The sequence below is a fragment of the Gadus morhua genome, chromosome 12 (assembly GCF_902167405.1).
Source record: "Gadus morhua chromosome 12, gadMor3.0, whole genome shotgun sequence".
NCBI lineage: Eukaryota > Metazoa > Chordata > Actinopteri > Gadiformes > Gadidae > Gadus > Gadus morhua.
The window spans coordinates 6,697,905-6,721,124 of NC_044059.1; the positions used below are offsets into that span (position 1 = coordinate 6,697,905).

Genomic DNA, 23,220 nt, shown 5'->3' on the forward strand with positions numbered 1-23,220 from the left:
GGATCAATCAATTCACAGTGTTAGATTCTCTCCAAATCCATTCGATGTTCGGATAACTTGTGCTTGAAGACTTGACGGTCCTTGTAGAGATCCTGTCTGGTCCTGTCTAGTTCACCTGGTAGTGTTCACTCTGTTGACTGAACCACGGGGGGGTTAAGGAATAGTGAGAGAAGACGTTTGTTTCCCTTCCAGCTCGCCGTAGGGTAGGTGACATAAATGTTAATGAAATCAAATATGAATAGTTTCTGCTCATCAGAAAAACCAGCAGGTCCCCCCTGATGCAACAAGTAACCAGTGATTATTCCGCTTGTGTGATCCAACTTACTCCCTCAGTGAAGGAAAGCAAAAACGGAGAGAATGCCCTGTGTTTACACTCTGATACGGTTTATTGCAAACTCATGTGCACCCTAAAGGGTATAATCAAGTGAGGGGCAGTACAGTCAAGAGTTGAGGGTAAAAAAAATCTCGCTGGAAATGTACCTTATTTAAATCGATGAAACACAAGGGAAATAGTGAGCTATTTTAAAGTTTCTGAAAAGATAAAGACGCCTGGATCTCCTGGAAACATATGAATGAATGCCTCGTCTGCTTCCAGGCTTGTCAACATTAATATTAAAATGAGGCCCGGATGTGTGGAGAAATCCCAGCTCTGTAGAACCTTCCTCTGGTTAGAAAATGGTTCCATAATCCAAATTAGACTCCACAGATTCAAATAATGATTTCATGTCCTATTTTCTCTCTCCTTTATTGTTTTAAATTTTTCATAAAAAGGCAATGTCATGCAACATTCATCAGCATATTTTTAATGGATATAACACAATTAAAAAAACACAATGAACAAATAAAAACAATTTACAAACTCATGTACTCTGCATTCAATGAATCTCTTCATTGTGTGTCACCGTGCATAACTGTTGGCTATCAAAGCTCTCCTGTGTCTCTTGTGTTATTTGATAAAAATACAAGCAACTCTGCAAGACATAAATGTTCAAACAAAAATCGGTATGCTACTACCCAGCAACAGAATGAACCAAGCAGACGGCTTTACTCGCCTGCATACATCTTCACTAGCCGGCTCAGGGACGCTCAAATTACTCTTCTCCCTTTCTCGCCCGTCCTTGTTGCTGTCATAACAACCTACCCCCCCCTATCCCCAGACAACTGCCACCAATGCAAGTCCTCTTCCTCACCGGCATGATCGATACGTGGGGAAGAGGACGGCGTTTTATATAAAGGCTGCTGAGTTCCAAGTACATTCGCTCAAGTGATTTAGGGAGTCCCAGCAAGCAATCAATCTTTACTTCCCCCCCCCCTCCCCCCCCTTGCTTCACTCAGGTGGACAAAAGTCAAAACAAAGCCTATTATTTTGCTGCCACGGTGGCTGATAGCGAAGGTGAGAAGATAAGACTCCTCCCCAGAGAGAGGGAAGGAAGAGTTGAAATCAGGGGAAGCCTTGAGAGGGAGATAGCCACGATGCTCAAGATTAGCCATCAGTGGGGGAAATGCACTGTGAGAAGATCTGTTTCGGGTTGACTGCCTCTGTGGATAGCAGATGCGATTTTAGACTGCTCCGGGCTGATTTCTGACCAATCAGGCCATATCAATCGTGATTGGGTAATCCATCTTGCCTGTCAATCTCAGGTGCGTAGAATTCTCGCACTTCTCAGTTGTTAAAGAAACATTGCGAGAGAGGCCACCTTTTTCCTGGAACTTTCGTTGCAAATTCATGCTTTCCTCAACCCTTTTAAACTTTCTGTTTACACAAGTCTCAAATCTTTCCTACAGCAGCATAAAGTCTTGTACAGTACCTTTAAATCAGCAGGAGAGAACAATTGGGTTGTGAGATGGCATGAATAAACATTTGTATATGTAAAGAAAATCTAAAATATGCATGCCTATACATGCCTTAGATCTTTAATTTGATTATGAATATGTTAATGTGGTAATTCATGTACTTTTGTTACCCAATATTTGGTGGGTTCTTATTGGGACCCAAGTATCTTCACTGAGAGTCATGACATAAAATGTTTTGGGAACCTCTGGTCGATATGTTGTCCAATCCTAGTCCCGGACACTGAATATCTAACCAAAATCTCATTGGCCGCTGTAATGAGAGATCCTTTTGACGACAGCTGAAGTATTGCTGTTATTAAACCTTATTTGCCTATAGGGAAAGATAATTACTGTGACTTTGCTGAGTGGCATTACATCTTAAGAGGGACCCTGAATGACTTCATATTCATGCGTAGCTGACAGTCTAATTAAAAAGAAAATTCCCTCAACAAGGCTGCAACCTCAGCTATACCTAATGTTTGTTTTTTTTCGGTTTCCCTTCACCAACGGAAACATAATTATAAAAAAGATTGTTGATGTTATATATATATATAGATATATACCTTCAGTCTTTAAAATAAATGAATTCCAGTAAGGCAACTTCTAATTTGCTAGGATGGTACCTCTGGCATATCACTCAAAGGGCGGCGACGTTGAGACGTATTAACCATGAGAATGCATCCTTTGTCGCTTCCTCTACCTTTTAGATTCTCAGGAAAAGGATACATTGTACTCCGGCTTCAATATTCATGAGCCAAAAACATTAGACCTGGTGTAGAATACTGAACCCCCCTTGGGCTGGGTCATGTCTGCATAGCGACGTCAAAATTGACATACTTTCAAGATGCTCGGCGTCATTACTCTTTCATGAAGTGCACCGGCGGTGTTCTGTGTTCATGTTTAAACCAACAGGTGTCTGTCCACAAGGGTCTCGGTGAGATTGACAGCAGTGGATGGCAGATTCCATAGTGTGCTGGAGCGATTCTGCAGTCCTTGAATCAGTGAGCTTGCTTGTCCATGCTGCCGCGTCGTGGTGTTCAATTTGCACCTGTCAACAACCTATCGCACCATTGGGTTGTACGTGTAATCTGAAGTCCCATAAACAGAGCTTTAAGACCGTGTTATTCTTCAAGTTGCAGGGTTACAGGGTATGTTATGTTCAAAATTGAGGGTAAATAAAAATTTGTGAAAGGGTTTAAATTATGAAAATTTGTTTTACCAAAACAATAGAAGATTTAGCTTATAGAAAATTCTAATACATGTCATTAAGGAGCAGGCAGGGAATAGTCATCCTGCTTGAGGCTGGATACATTGGGAATCAACCCCAGTTTCTTCCATTTGGGAATCTAAACACTCTAGCCTGGCAGCCCACTAGTATCTAAACGATCCGGCTCACAGTAGACTCTCCCATACTGGGACACATACTCCAAAGGCACGAGTTACCTTTGCAGATCTCATCATTCACGCTCCCATTCAATGCTTTTGCTTCCCCTCTTTCACACTTGAAGAGGGTCTCCCTCAGTGCCTCTAGGGAGGTTATGAAAGACCAAATGAGCTCAACGCTCTTGGTCTATTAGTTCTGGGGAGTCCGTGAGAAAACCATGGAAATTCCCCTGGTTGCTGATTCAATGCCATGTGTTACAAATCCTAGTCTTTTTTCTGCATTGTCAGCCGATAGAAGGGATCAAAGTCCGGCTTTGATCCCTGCTGTGGTTTTCGTTTGAGTGTTTATCTCTGCACATGCATGTGTCCAGCTTGTGTGTAAAATACACCAACGTTTTGTGGAAAGAGTGTGCATCACAGTTTGAAAGAACCTAGTTTGTATTAGCTTAAACTGGGTGCAATGTTATGATGATGGTTAAAGTATCAAACACCACATGAAAAACAGATGCCTCGCATGTTGAGTTTAGATTGTGTAAAGAGTCTTTACGTGAGTTCCAGAAGAGCGTGCAACATTTTGTATTATGACTCATGGAGAATTATTTACAGCAAGATAGATAAATATGAGCCATTTCATTTAAATCACAGGGCGAGTGATAAGACAGGTAAAAAATGATAAGCTATCACCCGTGTCATCATGGCTTGTGCTCCTGACTAATGGAGATGGTGTTATGATTGAGAATGAGAATATGAGAATTAAATTAATTTTCTTCGCGGACTTACCATACAATTTTATTTGAAGCAGGACAAAGAAACCCCAATGGCCTATGCGCAATTTAATTTATGGCTTTTATTACGGATAAAGAAAATAGGCAAAGATTTGAAAAAAAAAAAGAAGGCAAGATTGTTGTGAATAATTAAAACATGTTTATCAAACATTTGAACCCATCATTATGCTACACTGTAATCTATTCATCGACTAAATTGCTGAAGAAGTACAAACCAAAGTGGACTTATTAAAATGAATCATTCATGTTTGTGTCAACGTTATGTCCAACATTTAAATATGAATGCATAAAGATGCCAGAAATATGCATATTCAAGAATTTTCTTAAAATGTTTCTGTATTTCAGTAATGTTTGTATAGAGGTATTGTTAAAGCACCTCGACATGTATCCCCTTTGAACATGGCCTCTAATGGAGGTCCAGCATGAGGGTTATTTGATCTAACAGTGCGGCTATGATCCTGACCTTGTTCTTTCATGTTCAGACATGAAGACAGATGATACATGCATCGATGTTCCTCTGCAACATTACATTTTTTTACACTATTCTCCTTCTTCTGTTTTTTTTACAGTTATTTTAACAAGGATCAGTCCTTTCCCCCAAAATAAGAAAACAATACACTCCTCTCTTTGTTGGTTCATTGTGGATTACTGAAATACTCAATAGATCAATGCTGGAGCTAAAGCAGCTATATGTTACAAATTACCTGTTGCTAAATCATAAAGTGACCATGATATATCATCAGAGAATAGGGGGGCATGCTAGTTCAAAATACTGGCTTCTTCGACAACAACGCTACTGCCAGTATGTTCCTCTTTAAAATTACCATTGCGGGTCGGAGTTTTGTTTTGTTTTGACCTGGGAGTTATGATTCACTATTCTCCATTCTTCAACCGCGGGTTGCCAGATATTAACAAAATTGGTCAACAAACACAGCGTGCTGCAGCCATGGAAGCCGGCAAGTCCACTGGATCATCTGAGATTGTATTAGATTCTACCTGACCTAAAAAGCCCCATGACTGGAGCCGGGCTAAACAGGGGTAAATCTTTGAGTTGCATTTGAAAGATGGGAACAGCTTAGCCCAGAAGAGTTTCGAGGCAGATGCCTCCTGAGGTGGTATATCATTTATAAACAATAAATACATTTCACATGTATTCATTAGCTTATCAACACAGGACTTGTCCTTGTATGTTGTGTTTGGCTCGTTTTTTGTGCTCGTGTTTGTTTAGTGTTCTCAACCTGGCAACCTGCATAAGCTTCGGGTCTGGGTATTTGGGGGTTGGGCAAAGACAACTCCCCAATATTGTGGATTTTTGATGGCAGTATGTTACATATTATACACTTTTACAGCTCTTAGGGGACAGGATTTACCTCCCAGACTCCTCATGTTTACTCCCTGTGATGAAGCAAGTTATGATAATGTAATAGATTAGGAGGTCTATTTAACCTGATAAATTTGGTGATATGGAGTCATCTACAAACTAGAAAAAAATCTTTGGCAAACATGATTTGTCTGATGTCTGATGCCCAATGGAGGATTCAAATGGTATCAAGCGAGTTTGTGGCGTAATCCATCAAAAAGCAACAGCTTGTCTCTCAACACTAATCGTCTGACAGAGATTTGATGCAAAACAAGCGCTGGAACCCATTAAGGCTCAGCAGTTGCCATGGCGTCGTTTTGTGTCAGACATTTGTCGAGCGGTAATTGGGTTAAATTGTCCTTTTTCCAATCAGTCTTTTGTTCAGCAACGCTTGAAATTGGAGAGAGCCGTAACCTGATGGCGGTTCACTTGGGTTCCGGTCACAAATCACTTTGATTGAGTTGTTAAGTTGTTAAAGCGCTCCCTATATATAATGCATACAATGTTTTGCATAATTCCACATACCTACTTACTGTGTCTCTCTACTGCTCATACACAGTGGGTGGTTGTCAGAGTTTTCAAGTTCATTCATCATTTCTTTCTTTGTACTTTCGGGTGCTTTTATTAATCAAACATGGAGAGCTTTGGCTTTTGCGATTTTTCACTCAGCTTCACTTCAAATTGATCACTTCACTTGATTAGCTGCATTTCTAATGCAGTTGTCTTTAAAAGCTGAAAAGTGTTAGGGTGAAGCTTATCTAGAAGAAAAAAGGGCGAATAGTTTTGTATAATTGACTCAGTACATTTAGCTTTGTCTTTTTCAATCCAATTAATCATATATATGTTATTGTACCATTTAACCTTATAAAAAAAAAAAATCTACAAAAAGAAAGATATTCTCCAGGTTATTGTGAGCATTTCAGCCGATTTCCTTTTTTTAAGCAAAGAAATACTTATTATCCCAGGAAATAAAGATGCAAACTATTAATGTGCTGTGACTTCATTGGCTCCTTTGGGCAAAGTGGGTCTGAACAGCTGGCTAGTTTTCTTATTTAAACTGAGAGGGAGGCAGAACTGGTGTGTGTATGTGTGTGTGTGTGTGTGTGTGTGTGTGTGTGTGTGTGTGTGTGTGTGTGTGTGTGTGTGTGTGTGTGTGTGTGTGTGTGTGTGTGTGTGTGTGTGTGTGTGTGTGTGTGTGTGTGTGTGTGTGTGTGTGTGTGTGTGTGTGCTATGCGCATGCGTGCGTGTGTGTGTGCTATGCGCATGCGTGCTTGTGTGTCATTAGGCCTAACTGCATCATTGCTGTTGCCTTTCCGTGTGAACAAACACATTTGTGTTTATTATGGAGACACAACACAGAGTGTGTCACTCGTACCCGCAGGCTAACAATATCATGGAAGTGTGTCAGAAGGAGACCCTCTTAGTAACCCACACCTCCCTGTTCACTAACACCCCTCTCCCACTGATGGAGGGTGATCTCCTTTTATGGGTGGTCATTTCCACCCCCATGCAAGGAGGAGATGATGGGTGTCGATCAGATCTGTAGCGTCTCCCAGGATGTAAAGAGCCCTATTACGGCGCATCATTTCCTCTCCACGCTGAGCATGGCCAATGTTCCATCAGTGGAGACATGCGGTTGCATTTCTTTTGTTTGTTTGTTTGTTTTCCTTCCCTTGGGAAGCGTTCAAGCATTCAAACGGTTGGGGGAAGTGCTCAAACATTCAAGAGCGCTTCCAGGAGCTTCTCTGAGTAAATATCTAAACATGGCTTCGCTCTGGGAGAGCGATCCAGAGAGGAAAGCCTGTGTTTTATTCTCGTTGGTAAAGGGACGATTACTGACTCATTGTTCTCTTTCACGCAATGGTAATGTTTCACGCATAAGTAAAAACGACAATTAACTGAAACTGAAATTCCCAGATGCCCGTTATGTAACACTTTGTTAATGCAATTTCAGAACGTGAATCCCGTCAACAGACGTTGTAAAATATAACAGCTTGATACAGGGTGCTTTCTTTTAGAGCGGTTGGATGAGAGGGATTTTAACTCATTTCAGCATTGAATAAGGTATTCCACATTTGCAACAACAGTGGAAGGGCTATTTACTATGTTCTTCAGCGAGAGTGACTCAGAGAAACCATCTCCCTCCAGCTGATCTATTTATTTGGTTTGCCGAATTATCAGCGATAGATGGGGAATTCTAAATGGCTCCACTTAGTCCGTCAACACTATCTAGTACATAGATTAAATGGTTTACATGGTTGTTTAGTCATTTGCCATTGACAATGATTCAATCTAATTTGTTTGCGTAGTACCCCGTAGACAAACACAAGTCCCAGGATGACACAAGGCTAACCACAAATAGCTCTTGAGTTGAATTTAACCGCACATTCAAATCAAAATGCAAAACATGAGGACCCAAAAGTATTAGATCTGCTTTGGATTGCCTGTGGGTGAAATAGTCCGTAAATAAAGCACTGAATAAAGTTTCAAAGTATACTTTAGTTCACTCTGTGCAAGAAGAATATCCTTGTTAATCCTGATTTAAAAAATATATAATAATCAACTTGTACACTTTACTGTTTCACCCCGAATAAACTTTGCTGAACGAAAAAAATTAAGTATTTTAGCATTGTCGGTCAGGGGGGAACTTGGCATAGATAATAGACCCTTGTTGACAGTGGCGTCCCTGTTGGACCGACCGAGGTGTAGCACATAACACTAATTAGGAGTCTGCTCCATTCATGTATCCCAGTGCCCCAGCACAGCCACCACTCATGACGGAACGCCACACGGTGACCCCCCCCCATCCCCCGCTTGTGCTCCGACACATATAAACGAACAGACCTGATGTGTGTGTAGGCTACGTCCTCTGTGGTTAACGGTCCACTGACCCCATAGACGAGGATTGATGCAGCCATGGCATGGAAGCAAGAGTAAAGAGATCGTATCTAGTCTCGCTGCAGCTTTAAAGACGCCTCTACGTTATTCCAGTCCAAAACAGAAACGGGCACTGGCTTGAGATTGAAGTTGTTGTTGTAATCATGATGCACTTGACACTGTTTAGTGTCATGTGTGCTAACATGGAAAGGGACATTATTAATGCAGTGTCCCAATATACCTCATTAGACATTTGTAAAGGTAGCAGGTTATTTTCCCTCGAAGAGGTTCCTTGCTGCTCATACTGTGCCATCATAGATTGGTATTAAACTGGCTCCGCTTACTTACACATGGCTAGTTCAGGGTTGGGTGCGCAGGTGGTTTTCGTGAGTCTATTAGCAGTCTTATTTTCCCCTGGGGAAGTTTCCTTTTACCATCCAGTGACCATTTTAAATGCAGCCCTGTAATCTTTCAGACTGAAAACAAGGTTGTTTACGGTGTTCTATTGTTTTGTTTTTTTACCATCAATGTTCTTTGGGCAATCTTGAGAATTGAGAATTATAATGGATCTTTTTTTTTAATGAATTCAAGAAGAATGTAGGTTTATTTTTCATGGGCACGTCGTAAAGCGCCTCAGGTAAAGCGATAGGGAATATTTTCTGGGAAGCAATCCAGTTGTGATTCTGTTGATGGTTTCCGGTGTTCCAACTGGTACAGAAGAAACAAGGTTATGCGTTTTAAAACTGTGGTGTAGACTTGGCCGTAAGCCTTAGCTCTTGGAGTGTGGTGGGAGCCATATTCTTGGAGTTAGGGTTAAGGTTCGGAGTTATGGTTCTTACTTTAGGTTAGTGGGTTAAGATTTAGGGTTCTTGTGTAAGGGTTAAGTTTGGTGGCTTAGCAGTTACGTTTAAGGTTTATGGGTTAGGAGTTAGGGATCTTAAGCTAGGGTTAAGGTTAGTGGGTTATAGGATTTAGGGTTCTTGTGTTCTTATGGATAAGGTTAAGTGGCTTAGGACTCGAGTTAGTGTTTAGGCTTGTGTAGTGGGCTAGGAATAAAGTGGGGTTGTTTATGGTGATGTATGTCTGTGGTGAATCTTTGTGGAAGGGATTTCAGCCATTATTATTGACCATCTCTGATGCCGCTTTCACACCAAAAAGAACCGAGAGCCAGTTCCGGGCTGGTGCTAGGGCCAGTTCCAAACTGGTTCCAGCCTTACCCCAGTTAAGAACCGGTTGGTTTCACACCGGCCAGAGCCAGCCATGGAGCCGGCGTGAGCAACGTCATGACGTCACTGCAAACGTCTCCGCTAGTGAGCTTGGACAGAAGCATACGGCCGACATCTTTCTTTATTCTGGGTGGAAATAGTAACATAGTTACGCCATTAAATGCGTTTATGGAAACATTTTTAGCGAGAAATGTGCATTTTACTTTCCTAATGTTTGCTCGGTGAATGTGAAGGATGTTTGGTTTGATAGTTATGACGAAGAGGGAACGCTCCGTTCACTTGCATGGACATGGACTCATCTGGCTGCGTTGGCGCGTTGACGCGTTGAACCACCACACAATGATCAAGCGTCAGGTTAGGCGCGCAGAAGAACCCTCGCGCCAGTTTCAAACACAACAACAACAATTTCGTCTTCGATTCAATCCGTGTATGGTTCGTTCTTTGAATATTCCGATTTAAAACAAAATCAGAAAAAACAAAAAAGAACCATACACGGATTCACGTCCATTGTTTACTTCGGTGTTTTAAAAAATGCCGGTCTTCGTTGGTCTTCCTGTTTATGAAGGTACGGATAACTCCGCCCCCTGCCCCCGGCGTAAAAGCGGTTCTAGTTCTAGCCCAGCTCTAAAGCGGGGCCAAAGTTGAACCGGTTTTTAGGGGCCGGAGCCGGTTCTTTGGCGGTGTGAAACCAAAGCCCTGGCCCTAGCTCCGAACTGGCCCGGAACCGGCCCCGATTTTGCGGCGGTGTGAAAGGGGCATGAGAGCGGGAGAGTAGGTATTTGTGATTCTATCAAAAAAATCTCTGTGAGAATTTAAAAATAGCAAAACAACTACAACATTTTTACTATTTAGGTTTGCATTGAATAACAAAAAAAATGGAAAACCTTCAAATATAAACTATATATAGTACTCAAGGCTGTTCTCAGGTGCTTCACAGGAAGCCCTGCCGCTGCACCCAGCCTCACGGTGTGACACTGTACCTCTTTAAACAACCACGAACGTCATTGTGTAGCGACGCTCCTCCATCCGCACAATGCTGTGCAACACCACATCTCCGGCCGATGTACTTGTGTGTCTGCCTCAGCTGGCTCACCATAGTGTCTTTATAGTGTCATCCTCATTAAAGCACTAAGTTTCAATCTTGTTTTTGTTTTTTTTTATCTCAATTTATATCTATATAAGATGCCCCCCACCCTGGAAAACAAAATGGGGGCAAAAAGCACTTGCGTTGTCCAATTGACCTGATGCCACGTCATTGTTGATCTACCTGTTGTAGGGCAAGGACTCTAGGGCTGCAGATAAGACTGTGGCCATGGTCCTGAAGGAGATACCGAGTAAGGCGTCCTCTGAAGGGAAGCCCCTCCTCCCGGTGACTACGAAGGTGGGCAGAACCCCTCAGAACACCCCCCCGCCCCGTCCCCTCCTCCTCCTCCTCCCCCCCTTCCCCTCAACCCCCCCCCCCCCCCCCCCCCTCTCCCCCATCCCTGGAAGTTCCTCCTTTCATTGGTCCTAATGAAACGGCCTTGAGCTTCCTATATTTATTATATCATCACACACTATGCTGTCTACTAACAACTCTTCAGCTCTGCTAGCTGTCGCCCCTGGGGGTGGGTCTGTTGACTTCAATATCTTTATCGCACGGGTGTACATCTATATGCTATGGGGTAAGTGCTTCCGCACTCAATAGTTTTGCACATTCATTTAAAAACATGAACACAGTTTACGGGAAAGGGGTTAAATTGTCTTTTAGTTTTCTGAAACAAGTGGTCTTAAACCTTTTAGAAAGAATTGATGAGTTTGATATTGTCACAGAGCAATTAGCTGAACTCACCTTTTCAACCAAACACCAACAGTGCATTTAGTTATTACTGAAACTCCCAGAGGCTTGTCTGTAATTTTCTGCCACGTCCCTTTCGCCCATTTTCTAATTAGGTTAGCCGCACTTTGTGAACTTACTTTAACCTCATGAGCAGCCTCATCTTAGAAGGAAAATGTAACTTATAAAATGAAACATAATTTGGTATCTTACTATAGTTGTCTGTACACTTTAACTGTTCCCGTAGTTCCTGTAGTAGATTTACCGGTATCTTGCTGTGCTTTAAGGTTTCCATTTTTTGTTGAAAGTAGGGGTAAAGCAAAGGCCATGCATTGCTGTTGTGCTCATGTGCTTGATTGCTTTTGCGTGTGTGTGTGTGTGTGTGTGTGTGTGTGTGTGTGTGTGTGTGTGTGTGTGTGTGTGTGTGTGTGTGTGTGTGTGTGTGTGTGTGTGTGTGTGTGTGTGTGTGTGTGTGTGTGTGTGTGTGTGCGTGCCTGCCTCCGTGCGTGCGTGGGATTGCGCTGTGCCATTTATGCCCTTTACGCCGTCGTTTTTATAATTGATGCGATTGATTGTTCTTGTTTCTCATCTTTTATCTGCTTGTGTGCAGCTTAGTTTCTGCAGCATGTTTTCTAAATCGCAATGATATGGTAAACAGCCGACAATCGTTCAATCCCTCTAGCTAAAACCCTGTTTTGCCCTCTAACACACGCAATGCCCGTTGTCACACAAATCGTAACCAATGAAGAACATGAGGCCCTTTGAAGGATGGCGGGTTAAGAACGCAAATAAGCTTTGCCTTGTTGGTGGAGCAGCTCATTGAATACATTGCATAAAGGCCAAGGGTTGTATTGCCTCCGTAGACTGCAGGATAAGCTGCAATCCCTCAGCAAAGTCAGTGGAAAAAGAGTAACATGACAGCCACATAATGCTCACTCCAGCTCCCAAGGACTCTGCCATTCGACCACGGACCATGTCAAAACCTAAAGGTGTGTTTCACGCACTAGCACCTCTGCGGCCCCTCCATCCCCATAGAGTTACATCGATCGATAACAGCGTGACTCTGGCTCAATACAGGCCCTGTTTTTAATGTTGCGACAATCTGCAAATAGCAATACTTTCGACCTTTCATTATTTGTAAAGTCAACAGGGGGACAGGGGGGCTGTGTGTGTGTGTGTGTGTGTGTGTGTGTGTGTGTGTGTGTGTGTGTGTGTGCGTGTGTGTGTGTGTGTGTGTGTGCGTGTGTGTGTGTGTGTGTGTGTGTGTGTGTGTGTGTGTGTGTGTGTGTATGTGTGTGTGTGTGTGTTTGTGTGTGTCAACCCCCCCCCCCTCTCCCCCCCTTCCCGTGGTGGTTTACTTTGAATTTTAAATGCACACTTCAATACCAATTTAATATAATAATAATAAGGCCATGGCGATTAGAGTAACCTAATCCATGAGTAAATGCCCATCAACGGTGGATCCATTTATTTATTCTAATTTGACATTTGTTGATTAATTAACTAATACTCATCTGCATCATGATCTTGTCATGATGAAGGCAAATTCAAACTTCCGTCTCTTTGCTAATGTTTTCAAGAAATCATCTTTTAAATAATTTACATCATCAGCAAGACTTCCTTAAAAGTGACCTCATTGTGAAGTATTTCATTCATCAACAGACGAAATGAGAGTTACATCCCATCCTTCACTTACTCTCTCACACACACAACGACACACAAAAACACACAGACACACATAAACACACAAACTTTCAGCAGCTGTTTCCTTTTTCATGCCTGAACCATTTGCCCAATATACAAGTCTTAATTTGTAGAAGAGTTTAGCAGCCGTAATTAGTTCAATATGTTGTGTAGTTAAAACTGCCTTCTTTAAATGCGCCAAAGTTTATGATCCTATTCGCTTGCTCATGATGCTTTCATCCATCATCTGGCATAAGAAGTTTAAAATAAGATGTATTTAGCATGAATCAACCATCCTCATCTTCAACAATTATAGACATCCATCCACCGTCTATCCATTTCATCTTCCTGGGTGTATTGATAATGTGTGGTGGAAGGTAAGTGCTAAACGATTGAAGATGATCCACAGACATGAATTCACGAGTGCTTCACAGAAAGGTCTCAGGGTGGGATACTAATGCTGTCTAACATCACGGTAGAACAAGAAATTGTGTATTTTAGGTCTGCAATGCAAGGTTGATATGATGTCACCGGAAGTCTTCATCTCTTTGTCGAGCAATGCATGCAGATGTTGTCAATCTGAATGCACACAGGTTTGCGTACCTTCCCTGTGGCTTAGCTGAGATGTTTGAGCAATAGGTGTTGACTCCCCATGCAAATGATGGGTGGTTTTGCTGACGACTGCTCTTTGACTCAATGCACCTTCCGATCACACTCAAATTCCATGGCAGTGAACGTAAACAGGTGTTGGCATGTCTTTTTAAACAAGCAGCAGAAAACAAAAAACCTTTGGTTGTTTGTAAGGGCGTGTTGGCATTAGGGAAAACCTCCCCAATCACCACAACAGAGTAATCAGACCACAACCTTGGCACATATGATCAAGGCTTTGATGTTTGTTTTTTTGTTGTTGGATAAAACATAAAAATATCAAGGACAACCATCGTCTCATATCGCTAGCAAGAGGAGGCAATTATCCAGCAAGTGTAGCATAACAAAATGTAATTACGCGATCAAAATCCTAAATTTTCTGCTTTGATTTTATTCCTGTTAAGGTAACGCATCACTAAACACCCTCCACACACAAACACACACACACACACACACGCGCACGCACACACACACACACACACACACACACACACACACACACACACACACACACACACACGCACACACACACACACACACACACACACACACACACAAACACACACACACACACACACACAAACCTTAATCACCCACGCCCCTGGGAGTCTTACGTGTCAAACTGTTCCTCTGTTCTCCTGACAACTGCTTCCGAGGGCATCTCCAGGAGTCGTGCCCAGGTGGCACAATTAGCTGGAGTTTTCCTTTACATAATATTTTAGCTCCCCTCCCCACACACAATGGCAGGCAGCCCTTTATATTTTGGTAAACAATGTGGCAGGGAGATCTGCATAGGACAGGGTCATAATAAAAATGGTACGAAGGGGAAGCCCCACAGGGGACGAAAGCCTAACCTCAGCATGGAGTGAGTAATGAAAGGACACACTGCTCAGAATGCTCCCCTGGGTCGCTGCCCCCTCCAGTGAGCCTGTTAAAAACCCCAGCATGCTTTACCTGTTATTGCTGTCGGTGGACAGAACGGGTGACTCACTAGAGATAGTGGAGCTTGCTCGTCATGCAACTATACTTAATAATGTTAATAATAATAATGTACTTGTGTATAATAATATATACGAGCTCATTATTCTATGACATGCTCTGTGGAAATGTGCTTGGAAATGTGCTGACATGGGGTATGTCTTTCAGCTCTTTGGTTTTGGCAATAGCATGCCTGCCCACACATGAAGCCATGACCTTGTTTGGACAAATTAAGTGTTTTGTCATCCGTCTTCAAGGTCGTCTCTTGTCCATACCACTGGAGATTGGAGCTACATACCTACCTTTGACATTTTACTACAGCGCTCTTCTACCCACTGACAGATATACAATTTTGTAACCATTATTCATGGAGCACAGGCACGTTATTGACTGGGTTTTATGTGGTGAAGATATTCTTGCTCTTTTGCTTGTCCCCCCCGCCACTCAGTGCTCACTTGAAGTTCATGAAGAATTCGAAAGAGTGGTTAAAATAGCGGTGACTTTTTAAGATTTACATACATATTTTATGTATTTATGAACTCTCAATTACCCAAAGAGGAATTCTAGCAATCTATTTATTTTGCTGGTCTTGTTGGCTTAACATTTCACTTCTTTAAAAATAAGATCAGAATCCCAGTGAAACTAATGGTCTCTATTGTATCCACCGGAAAAGCACAGCCACAGAAAAACGTGGTATTTGAAGCATTTATAAATAATGAGTTGGGTGGAATCATACTTTCCAATTAAAATGGCCCTTCCACATTCTGTTCTGGGACACATTCAGTCCTTAATATAATCCCAGTGAATATTTCCTATTGATGGTATCAGAGTTGTTTTACTTTACTATTTGTGTATAAACCTTATGTAATCAATGAAGCACAAGTTGGCAAGACCTGTGATATCATCCTAACAGTCTGGTAAGCCTGCACTCATTCTGGTCGGTCGCAAGGACAACAGAGACATTGAGACAGCTAATCGTCTCATAACTAAATATGTATCATACGACAACACAGTGTATGACAACACTCCGCTACCAGTGTGTCTCCTATTTTACAATGAGATGTTCAATGCTAAAACATTGAATTCTTTGAATGGTTGAGTTTATACAAATATTTGTTCATGTCGTGCCTACTTTCAAACTAAACCAATGCCAAAGGCGCGTTCAGCATGGTGGGTTTGGATATGCGGCATATAGGCGAACCCTGTTCATTGCTCATGGTTTTTTATCCCCCCCAGAGCTCAATTATTCTTGCACTGTCAGCATTCTTCGGTCACAGCATGCCATGCCAGTAAACAGAGTAGAGAAACATCATGTTTTGTTCCGTTTATACGAAAAGCCACCAACAGCCATTTTTAAACTCATATCCTTGATAGTATTGTACATAGTACAACTGACTGGATATTCCAAACGCGCATCCACAAGAATACTTAAAGGGCAGTGAAGCCATAGTCGTTTTTGATTGTTTTAACCGTGGTCAATATGTTCTATGAATGTCAACATAGTAAACTATTATATTTTGTCACTGGTACGTAAATATGACGTTATTAAGAGAAAAAGGTGTAAAATCATAGGTTTTTGCCAATCGATCCCCTCTTCCTTTTGTGACATCAAATTGCCCTAAAGTATATTCTTGATTCTTGAAACTTACATAGATTGCTATATTAAAGGTTGGGTATGGGATTTGCGAAATGCCAGCAGATTTTGAAAAAACACAACTCAAATGGTCCTACCCCCTCTCCTTCAACGCTGACTCTGACTCCACCCATTCCAAGTACATGGACCAGCAATCATGCACGAGCGAACACAGATGCGTGACAGCGAGTAATTTGCTAGTTAGCTAGCTCCAGTAGCTACCGCAGGATAACAACAAACAGAAGCTTGCTCTGGGTAACGAGGTTTGAGTACGTGCACGAAGGGGTCGCACGCAGGGCGCGGGGGAGGGGGAGTGCAGTACGACCGTTTGATTGACGTACTTACTGTCCAATGCAACTCGGTGGCTCTGGAAATCATTGGCTGGAGTTTTTCGAGCACTGCCCGTTCCACAGATGATTGACTTGTTTAATTATCATGTCAGTACTTCTAACTCAGTGGCTGTAAGTGGGTTATGATAAGGATTTCAAGTAATTTTACAAAAATGGCCAAAAAAAAGAATTCCATACCCAACCTTTAACAATCATATTCGACGCATCAACAGATGCAAAAAATAAAAGCGACAGTATAGCTTTTCGGACACTTATATTATAATGCCGTGGTGTGTGTCACCTTGACGAGCTCCATCTGGGCAGCGGTTGATCTTGATGTCTGCGTCAGAGAGAGGGTTAGGATTCGCGGACACTTTTGCGTACAGTGATGTTGTGCATCATATATAGACAACATGGCTCATTATAACGCTCATACACAAAGAAGTATCACAAACAATGCCTCAAAAAGTATCACAAAGTTGGCTTGGGTTGTAACCATGGGGATAACACGCCCCCCTCCTTTCTAGACACCTAAACACATGGTTGAATCCTCCTAGTGTTCGAACCTGAGCTGGTAGTTGCATTATTAACATCATCATAACATCATCATTCAAAATGGATGAACATTTCCTCCATTCAAAATAAACATGTGAAAGATATTCCCTTTTTTCTTCTTGTGACGGGTGAATTAGGTATTTGTAATATAGTTCAGTTCAAACAGGCTGCCAATCCGGAAGTCTACAACATCAACATCTGTCTAAGTTTCACTCAGACCAGGAGATTGGCACATTGGCACATTACACTCCTTGGCACATTACATATCAGGCATATGGCAGTTTCACAGCCCCTTTCCATCGGTAGTAATTAATGTTTTAGCAGCGTCATGAAAATTGTCCTTGCGTCATAATACCCGACCGCGAGTAGAAAGGGCAAAGGTCACGTTTGCCGGCATATTGTCAGCACTACACAGGCCAACAATGATCGTAACAGAGTAGCCCAGGCAAGAGAAGCCTTAAAGCCAGCCCAACACACAAAGCATAAACTGGAAACAAGGGTGCCCAGAGCAAACTTTAAACAAATCCAAAAGATTGGAGCCTTGTGCAACCGATTTCTTAGCCTGTATAGCATGGTTATCTAGCTGATAAGCATTTGCACAGTTTGGAACGTCAGATGGGAAACATTAGAGAACAACATCATCCATCAGTATCACCGGCACACCATATCTCATCTTCGATATCCGTCTGTTTACCACTTTGCATAATCACCTCTAACCCTGAAAATCCTCCCAATGTGTAGGGGACAGGGAGATGTAAACATACGTTAACACAGTGCCACACATTGACCACATTGTTGTGAGGCATATCGCTCGCGGATCCCTGCAGCTATAGGAAGACTGCAATTGGGTTCAGATCCAGAAATTTTTCAGCTACTCCCTAACCAATGGATTATTACTTTCCGACTGAGGTTGGGAGCCTCTCAGAGATTGTGGTTATGTTCACTGGGTTCATTCTTATGAATTGAACCGGCTGTACGCCTGTGAACAAGGTCTGCTGTGAACGACGGTCATCACCAACAAAATCTAATAACGATCCAAAACCATTTGGGTAGTACATCTGTCTGGTTGATGGCTGGGAAAAGTCTGCTTGATTTACTTTCATGCCGCGTTTCTAAAATCCAATTTGAGAGAACATTCTTTAAATGAGGAAGAAGATCATAAAAAAAAAAACTTAATAATAATGCCTAGCCTTTAGGATATGATTTGCTAATTAAAATAAATATGACCAACTGAACCGGATTTAAAATATGTTCAATTGGAGGTCGTCTGCGCGGCTATAGCGGCGGGAGTCGGGCTTACTAAAGTTCACCTGAACAGCAGGGTGACTTCCCAACCCCTTTGTGACCTTCCAATCAGAGGACGGCTGTCAGACGACAGGGATCACCTCGGATGGAAGTTCACTACCCCCACAACCCCTGCGTGGATGTCAGTGGATTTCAGATCAACCTAACATATCGAGTCTGACTCGGTAACGACGATTTTGAATGAATTAAAGTTTCCAAAGACACGCGGCTTCCATAGTATGAGAGAAGGCTGTGTTCCAATTATCACAAAGCAAATAGTCGGTTTGATCAATGTGCAAAGTTTTGATGAAATTGGGCTGCAGGACTGGCACCAGAAGAGTTGCATGTTTCTATTCATGTTTATCAAAGGCTTGTAACGGCTAATCACACTCACACCTGGTGGTATAATATGTCACCGGCCCGTTATTATCAGGAGGTGTAGCTTATGGGTAACTTTCGGCCTCATTTAAACTTTAAAATGGCAGCAGACAATCATACCCAGTTACGTGGTTTATTATGACAACCGATCGCAATCAAATCGATGTGATGGGCACACCACTCTACTGGGAACTTCAGCTGTGATGGAGGGATATCTGATTACATTATGTTCCTGGCCTGATTGGAGGACATGTCTCATGGAGTACTGCAGCTGAACAAGTCAAGAAGGAGTATTGCAGGGAAGAGATTTGAGCTGCCCATGCAGACGTCACTTATCCAATCTCTTCATCTGCTCTTACGTTACGTCCAAAAATCCTGATTTTATTATACATATTTTCCTCAAAACTAATAACCATTGCATTCATCCAAAATCTGGTCATCGACATTAATCATAGTCGACATTATTGTTAAAAAAGCGTTATTTTAATACTTCAATTAATGTCATTGGGTCAGAGAAGATCATTCAACAACCCTGAAGACCTTGAGGAGCACTGCTTATTTAAATTTACTACGGCACAACCCCCACCCCTACCCCGGTCCAGTCCCCACCCCAACATGACGTCAGGTCACCAGGTCAAGGTGCATGCAGGACTCTGATCCATCCTCCTCTCTCTGCCTGTGATCCCCACAGCTGGTGAGCGAGCAACAGGAGAGCCGGCCACTACTCAGCCCCTCCATCGACGACTTTCTGTGCGAGACCAAGTGTGATGGCTCCCGCCCTCGCCCCGTCACGTCCAACACTGCTGGTAGGGTGCATCATCACCTTCACAAAGATCTCTCTCTCTCTCTCTCTCTCTCTCTCTCTCTCTCTCTCTCTCTCTCTCTCTCTCTCTCTCTCTCTTTCTCTCTCTCTCTAGGATGTCATACACTCCTATAGGTCATGGTTGGCCAATCAAACCCACGTATGGCTAAGAGTGTACGGCACAGGTTTTCATTGCATTTAAACCCGAGCACAAACATAATTAAAACACACTTCCTTTAAGGTTTGTTTGGAGTGAAAATGTGCAAACTAAACATAACAAATCTTAAAATCTTAAAAAACGACAAGAACGGGAGTCCAAAAGCTGATGGATGCCTTTAAATATAGTCGGAGACTGTACTGATTAAATACTGTATTAAAAAAAAACACACATTTGCTAGAAAAAATACGGTCTGAGCGATAGCTCTTTCCCAGGACAATGAACAGGCAGTAGTCCAATAAACAATGCCTGGGTATTGGCCAATCATCTATCCTATAATCATGGGGGCCAGCTGTCATAGTGGCCGGGGTATTCAACTCCAAACAAAGGTATTGGGTTCCATCCCCATGTCCACAGTCTTCCTCCAAGGCATCAAAGTAACTTCACTTTAAGTGGCTTAGGATAAAATTGTCCAACCCCGGACAACCTCATCCCATGGCAACATCAATTCATTGAACCGCAACAGGTCCAGGCGTCATTTTCCTTTGTGTTGATTAGATCCGACGAGGGGGACATCACGGGAAACACCTTTTCAGTGTTTGTTAGTGAAGAAGCAGAGTCGAGGAAGGCTAAAGTTGGCAGCAGAGCAGCGTGAACATAAAGGTCATGCCCTTTGGAACAGAGACTGGGTTCATTCTCGCCACTTTGCTCACACGCCATTGAATTGTTTAATTGACCAAAGCAGAGCTCCTCCGGGGGGTTGCAGGGGTCTGACTGCACCCCGGTCTGTAGGACGACCGCTTCGTCTTGTGGATGTCTGCTCAATGAGACATTCATAGGCCATGACAACTCCACTTTCCACGGGCCAATGTTTTTTTTTTTTTTTCTTGAAATGACTAAACAAAGAAAATTTGTCGTTTCATCCAAGGTAAGAGTGTGGATGACGGTCAAAGATAGCTCTTCTGAGTTTTAGCTTGTTCATAATGGCTTACAGAAATTTCATTGAGGTAACAATCACTCATCTGAATGAGTCATAGTTATCATATCAGTGAAAGCCCAGGTCAAACAATATCCTAGTCTTAAAGAAAGTGCTTGTTTAAACCCAGATAGAATCTTGCATCCGTAACGTGACCGATTTATCAAGCATTTGAAAACTTTTCAAAATGTGAGTGGGATGCGATTCGATCAGTAAGAATTGGATGCCAGATAGTGGGAGTAGAACCGGCCTACTGCTTGTGTTCACAGTATGTCTGGCTCCAACAGTTTTCATATACGCTGAAACGTTATCCCCACCCACTTGAATTTGCAGGCACCAGCACAAGATAACAAACCGATCAAAACACAGTATGGAATTACTCAGAGTCGCTGCATCTTATTGCATGGAAAGAGGAGTGAAAATACAAAATAATGCTGCTGATGCTACTACTGCTACTCATAACAAAATGTAGCAAAAATTAAAACATTAATGTTCACTAATATAAAAACTATTCATATCAATCACATTCATTTTATTTTTTGAAATGACATAATTTTGCATTAACATTTACATTTAGGGCATTTAGCGGAAGTTTTTATCGAAAGCGACTTACAATAAGTACATTTGTCATAAGAAAGTGAAACATTAAATTGCTGTCGGTACAATAAGGATGTTCATAGAACCAAGTGCGAAGCATTTAAAATCGCTAGGTTAACCCATTCCCCTTATTCAACATAGATAGCTAGGATAAGATGCTACATAACCAAGTACTATGACTAAGTGCCACACACATAAGTGCGTACATTAAGTGGCAGGACGTACAGCATACAACAAGTAGGAGGCGAGGGACTTAAGACCTCTTTGCATAGCCAGCCCGGCTATGCAAAGTCTAGACGAACTCTGAACAGGTGAGTCTTGAGTCTTGATATCCACGACTTAGCATTCACACACGGGCCTGTGCTGAGGAAAAGCTGACCGAGTGCGATGCCCCCCCCCCCCCCCCCCCCCCACCCAGTGCTGTCCTCAGCCCTGGACCTCCTGGACCTCAGTGAGCCCAGCGAGCAGAGGAACGGCCGGGACAAGAGGAGCCCCCTGGCGTCCCGCGGGGAGACCCCGAAAGGCGCCGCGCTCCGGAAGAGGACCGAGGAGACGGAGCTGATCCAGGTGGAGGTGGAGCACGCCGCCCTGACCACTCGCACGCCAGAGAGGCGCTCGCTGGATTCAGGCAGAGGTCGGTGCCCCTCGGATTCGCCCCCCCCCCCCTCGAGGTCAATGATGTCTGAGATCCTCAGTATAATCATCGATTCAATCTAAAAATTATTGGCGATTATTGGAGTTTAACTGAAAATCCGAAGGGGAATCGGTGCCGTGTTGAGTTTGCGCTGTGGGGACATGTAGGCGACCGCCAGAGTTCTCCACTGCACGTTCTATTGAGGATCACAAAAACCCAGGATCCATCGAATCTGAACAACTCACATCCTTGAGAGAGTATTCTCAAAATCCCCCATTCCTCCCCAGCCCATTCCCCCGCCTCCACCCCATTCCTCAAATGGAAATGAAGTTAAATACGCCCAAAGTCTTTATTCCTCAATACCACCCACACTAATGAGACGGCCTAATCCCCGTCTTCAAATCCCCTTCCCCGCCTGTGCTTGTGTTGAGAACACAGCACGGAAAAGATTAAACATTCTGCCCCTGTAACAAATGGTGTAACTTTTGAACAATATAACGAGAGCCTCCCTCGGATCATTTGTTCAGCGCACAATTTACACTTCAAGCCACAAAAGGTCTCGATCCTCAGCGCGGGGGTCCCCTCCAATTCATTCGGGGGCCGCGTGATTGGTTGTCGCCCGGCCGCGTGTCATTTACAACGGAAAGTTCACGTCCTGTTCTAATTGAGGCCAGATGGCGTATTGTGTGGAGGCCTCTGGCGCTTGGCACTGTTGCTATCTGTATTTAGCACGTCCTCTTCAGCAATAATTCATGAGCGATGCCACGCTGCCGGGTTCGTCGCAGCTCACCCAGCCATCCCCGCGGCTGATGCTTTATTGAATGGACACGGTAGACAACGCTGTTGGTCGAGGTCTCAGTTCTCCAGAGGGGTCCAAATAACCGCCATTATTCTTCGTCAAAAGAGGTCCCTAAATGTGTTTTGGAAAATAATATATATTTTTCAAATGCTTTTTTAAATTCGTTTTCTGTGGGTATTGGTCGATATAATTTGATAAGTGGTTGTCTGCTTTCATCCGCAGTCGACATTTCGTCTACGCTGGATAAATGGGAGGAGCTGAATCCCAACGGGAACAAGAAATGGAAATTGGATCGGCGACGTTCGTCGAGGAACTCCTCGAATGAATTCCTGTGGTGGGTGTTCTCGTGGGCAGACGTGCGTCAAGAACACAGATTCATGGGGTTCATATCCTGAAGTGTGCATTGAGCATCCTCCACTATACCGGATTTCTTCTGATGGCATTCAAAGGTTCAAGCGCTACACCCTTGAAATAAATCTAAAGTTAA

At 42.9% G+C, this 23,220-nt stretch overlaps 1 protein-coding gene across 1 annotated transcript in view; it reads left to right on the forward strand.

The window, feature by feature from the left end:
* pex5la (peroxisomal biogenesis factor 5-like a) overlaps nucleotides 1-23,220 on the forward strand; it is a 65,082-nt gene that overhangs the window by 17,880 nt on the left and 23,982 nt on the right. The window contains exons 2-5 of the mRNA XM_030373484.1: nucleotides 10,741-10,845; nucleotides 19,460-19,574; nucleotides 21,719-21,934; nucleotides 22,956-23,067. Coding sequence (XP_030229344.1) covers nucleotides 10,741-10,845; nucleotides 19,460-19,574; nucleotides 21,719-21,934; nucleotides 22,956-23,067 — 548 coding nt within the window. The remainder of the gene's footprint in view (nucleotides 1-10,740; nucleotides 10,846-19,459; nucleotides 19,575-21,718; nucleotides 21,935-22,955; nucleotides 23,068-23,220) is intronic.